The 5,000-nt window shown below is 46.1% G+C and overlaps 1 protein-coding gene across 1 annotated transcript in view; it reads left to right on the top strand.

Annotated features, from left to right (window-relative positions):
* LOC310813355 (receptor-type tyrosine-protein phosphatase mu) overlaps nt 1–5,000 on the top strand; it is a 40,062-nt gene that overhangs the window by 23,308 nt on the left and 11,754 nt on the right. Inside the window, exon 8 of the mRNA XM_083682305.1 lies at nt 1,755–1,871. Within this exon, the coding sequence (XP_083538431.1) occupies nt 1,755–1,871 (117 nt within the window). The remainder of the gene's footprint in view (nt 1–1,754; nt 1,872–5,000) is intronic.

The raw sequence follows: 5,000 nt of genomic DNA, 5'->3' as shown, positions 1-5,000 counted from the left end.
TGTTTTATATTTTAGATTCTTCAAAGTAGCCACCTTTTGCTTTGATGACAGCTTTGCACACTCTTGGCAAGTTTGTGTCCAAACTTTTGACTGGTACTGTATATATAACAGCTCATCCATCCATGGGTCCATCCATCCTTTTAACCCCCCCCCCCCCCCCTAACCCCAGCCTACCGCCCGTTCTATATATAGGACCTAGTTAGTAGGTCCATTGCGTGACTGTATAGGGGTCTTCAGAGAATAGGGACACGAGTGTGTTTTCCCGTAGTGAATGTAACCCAGGTTCTCTGAAGGAGATCAGGGAGACCCCTCACTATGGGACGTGCACTCTGTGTAAGTAAGTGTTCACTGAATCCCCCTTTGCGACCACGTTTGGTACAGTTGCCGTGGACGCAAAAAGCAAATAGGTGCACGGAGTGCATGTCCCATAGTGAGGGGTCTCCCTCACCTCCTCCAGGGAGCCTGGGAGAACAGTTGGAACCTCCCGTGTTGTGCTCTCCCCAGATAAGCTGCATAATTGCTTTCAGCCATGACAGCGTGACTGAGGCGAAGTAGCAGAAGAGTAACGCGAACCGCCATTAAAACACAATTATATCACCAATTACAACTCTGCTAATTACTGTATCAACCACCGAGACAGCAGGGGAGGGGACACGGTGGGGGGGGGGGGGGGGGGGGGGCGAGAGGAGGGAGGGAGCGAGGGAGAGGAGGGAGCAAGAGGAGGGAGAGGAGGGGAAGGGGGGGAGAGAAAAGAGAACAGAGACAGAGGGAGAGGAAGTGACAGGGAGAAAAGGGGGAGGAGGAGGAGGAGGATGAAGATGAGCTGGAGAGAAGATAAGGATTGAAGATAAGGATTGAGTGAATTCCAGAAGGCAGTGACCAGGAGTGCCTATAACGAATGAGAAACAAGGGAGAGTAAAGTTTTGACAGAAAACCAATGTTAGGAACGTACACACGGCCTGGAGCGGATCTGTATTGATTATCAATGGCCAATCAATCAATGGAAATAACTCCCGCTGTCTATGATAAGTAAAGATGCTCACCCTGGGGAGAGGGAGACAGGGAGGGGGAGGGACACGGGGAAGGGAGAGGGAGACGGGGAGGGGGAGGGACACGGGGAAGAGGAGGAAGACGGGGAAGGGGAGGGAGACGGGGAAGGGAGAGGGAGATGGGAGAGGAAGACCGGGGAGGGAGACGGGGGAGGGAGAGGGAGACAGGGGAGGGAGATGGGAGAGGAAGACGGGGGAGGGAGACGGGGGAGGGAGAGGGAGACGGGGGAGGGGGAGGCTAAGGCAAGATAAGAGAGGCGCTATCTCTGAATCTGTGGTCCCCAGGTGTCCCAGCCTCCTAATGAGGAGAGAGGCCCCCTAGTGCATTCTGGGTAATGAGAGCAGGGAGGATGAGCCAACCCAGAGGTGTCCTAATATCTGGGACAGACCGTCGCCACCACACACACAAACACACACACACACACACACATACACACACACCAGCCACACACACACACACACACACACGCACACACAGACAGAGAAGCTTCTCATCCCTCCTGTCTAAAACACATGCGTCAATGGAAACAGTACGAAAAACACCCCTCTCTCAGTAGCGAGCATGGTCTCCCCCATCGCCCTGAAACGCATACAGTAAACACACCGGTCGATATAAAAGTCCTGAAAAATGTTTCTCATGCATTGTGTCTCACCCCCATTGTGTCTCACCCCCCCCCCCCCCCGTGTCCCCTCTGCCCCCTACAGGTGAAGTGTTGTAAGTACTGGCCTGACGACACGGAGATCTACAGAGACATGAAGGTGACGCTCATCGAGACGCAGCTCCTGTCTGAGTACGTCATACGTACCTTCGCTGTGGAAAAGGTACGGACCCCCTCTACGTACCCCTCTACGTACCCCTCTACGTACCCCTCTACATACCCCTCTACGTACCCCTATACGTACCCCTCTACATACCCCTCTACGTACCCCTCTACGTACTCCTCTACATACCCCTCTACGTACCCCTCTACGTACCCCTCTACGTACCCCTATACGTACCCCTCTATGTACCCCTTTACGTACCCCTCTATGTACCCCTCTACATACCCCTCTACATACCCCTCTACATACCCCTCTACGTACCCCTCTACATACCCCTCTACGTACCCCTCTACATACCCCTCTATGTACCCCTCTACATACCCCTCTACGTACCCCTCTACGTACCCCTCTACGTACCCCTCTACGTACCCCTCTACGTACCCCTCTACGTACCCCTCTACATACCCCTCTACATACCCCTCTACATACCCCTCTACGTAGCCCTCTACATACCCCTCTACATACCCCTCTACGTACCCCTCTACATACCCCTCTACATACCCCTCTACGTACCCCTCTACATACCCCTCTACATACCCCTCTACATACCCCTCTACGTACCCCTGTGCGTTCCCAGGCGCTCTGACCCTCTTTCAGCTCTGTTGATACTCATCTGTACTCACTACCAATCTTCCGCCGTAGATTGAAGACCCATCTCTTCAGGCTACATCTTAACGGTCCCTCCTAAAGACCTCTTCACCCCTACTACCCCCCCCCCCCCCCCCCCCGGAGTACGAGTTTCTCTCCTGTTAATAAAAAGAAAAAAGAAAAAGAAAAATCCTCCTTCTAGCATTGTGACTGCCTATGGCCCCTGGTCTGAGCATTGATTACTTTATCTCAGTGGTTCCCAAACTTTTAACAGTCACCCTGTCGGTTATTTTGTAGCCTAATTGATATTCTATTAACATTATCCCTTACATATTAGACATTGTGATAATATTATTCTGTTGGATAGGGTGCATGCATTTATTGTTGGTACTGAGACTGCAGTCGGCTTTTCAACAGGACTGTTTGGGTAAATCACACATCTATTTTGCGTAGCCCCTAGATTGATCCACGTACCCCCAGGGGTATGCGTACCCCACTTTGACAATAGTGGCTTTATCTTACGATGACTGATGGATAGATGATTCACTTACTTAAACAAATGTATTTGTTGTAAGTGGCTTTGGATAAAGGCGTCTGCTAAATGCCGTAAATGTAATGTAAATGTAATGTAAATGTAATGTAAATGTAATGTAAATGTACTCCCCACAGCACTGTGGGAGTGTATTAATAGTCTGATACAGTATCCAGACGTACTATTCCAGCCCTGTGCCAACTTCTCCTGCCGCCTTCTGTCTTCTTAGGAGCTGAATGTTCTCATTAGCTCTATAGTAGCGTTCTAAATAGTGTTCTATAGTAGCGTTCTAAATAGTGTTCTATAGTAGCGTTCTAAATAGTGTTCTATAGTAGCGTTCTGTAGTAGTGTTCTATAGTAGCGTTCTAAATAGTGTTCTATAGTAGCGTTCTAAATAGTGCTCTATAGTAGCGTTCTAAATAGTGTTCTATAGTAGCGTTCTAAATAGTGTTCTATAGTAGCGTTCTAAATAGTGCTCTATAGTAGCGTTCTAAATAGTGTTCTATAGTAGCATTCTAAATAGTGTTCTATAGTAGCGTTCTGTAGTAGTGTTCTATAGTAGCGTTCTAAATAGTGTTCTATAGTAGCGTTCTAAATAGTGTTCTATAGTAGCGTTCTAAATAATGTTCTATAGTAGCGTTCTAAATAGTGTTCTATAGTAGCGTTCTAAATAGTGCTCTATAGTAGCGTTCTAAATAGTGTTCTATAGTAGCGTTCTAAATAATGTTCTATAGTAGCGTTCTAAATAGTGTTCTATAGTAGCGTTCTGTAGTAGTGTTCTATAGTAGTGTTCTATAGTAGTGTTCTAAATAGTGTTCTATAGTAGTGTTCTATAGAAGTGTTCTCAGTAGTGTTCTATAGTAGTGTTCTATAGTAGTGTTTTATAGAAGTGTTCTCAGTAGTGTTCTATAGTAGTGTTCTATATTAGTGTTCTAAATAGTGTTCTATAGTAGTGTTTTATAGAAGTGTTCTCAGTAGTGTTCTATAGTAGTGTTCTATAGTAGTGTTCTAAATAGTGTTCTATAGTAGTGTTCTATAGAAGTGTTCTCAGTAGTGTTCTATAGTAGTGTTCTAAATAGTGTTCTATAGTAGTGTTCTATAGAAGTGTTCTCAGTAGTGTTCTATAGAAGTGTTCTCAGTAGTGTTCTATAGTAGTGTTCTATAGTAGTGTTTTATAATAGTGTTCTATAGTAATGTTTTATAATAGTGTTCTATAATAGTTGTAAGCGTGTGTATGTGTGTAATGTGTGTAAGCGTGTGTATGTGTGTAATGTGTGTAAGCGTGTGTATGTGTGTAAGCGTGTGTATGTGTGTAATGTGTGTAAGCGTGTGGGTATTATGTGTACCTTGCCATATGAATAGCTGTACAGTAAGTAGAATTGTTGTGATTTTCTTTTCATGTCCTCCAATTAGGCAAAAAATAACTTAAAAAAGAGACTATAAACGATGCAACAATGCTATCTGATAGGATTTAAATTGAGTAATTTTCAAAGCTGATCTACTCCTAAAAACAACTGAAATAAAGCTGTCTCCATAGTAGTGCCAGCTGTCTTTAGAAACGCTCTGAATTGCAGCCATTAATGTATTTCTCATCCTATTGTACTCAGAACCCGTTACCAAAGCTTTCCATTTCTACCTATCCCGCTGGGCTTTTTATGCTGTGAATATTTCCCCCTCTCCCCCATGGTCTCAGTGCGTGTGCGTGTGTGTGTGTGTGTGTGTGTGTGTGTGTGTGTGTGTGTGTGTGTGTGCGCGCGTGTGCGTGTGCGTGTGCGTGTGCATACTTCAGGCTCTTAGATGGGTGTCCACCCTGCAGTCTGTATTCAGCCTGATCTCAGTGTGTGTGAATCACTGTTACCGCTCCTCCAGCTGTTTTTTTTCTCAATCCCTCCCTCCATCCCTCCCTCCATCCCTCCCTCCATCTGTCTATCCCCCTGAGATAGGCTTTGTCATCAGGCCCTGTGCTAAAGAACAAGATCAAAACACAACTTTGATCACAAAAACAGCTA

Source organism: Argentina silus (assembly GCF_951799395.1).
Source record: "Argentina silus genome assembly, chromosome: 1".
Taxonomy (NCBI): Eukaryota; Metazoa; Chordata; class Actinopteri; order Argentiniformes; family Argentinidae; genus Argentina; species Argentina silus.
The sequence above is the reverse complement of the archived record's forward strand: the minus strand, read 5'-3'. Positions and strand labels throughout refer to the sequence as shown.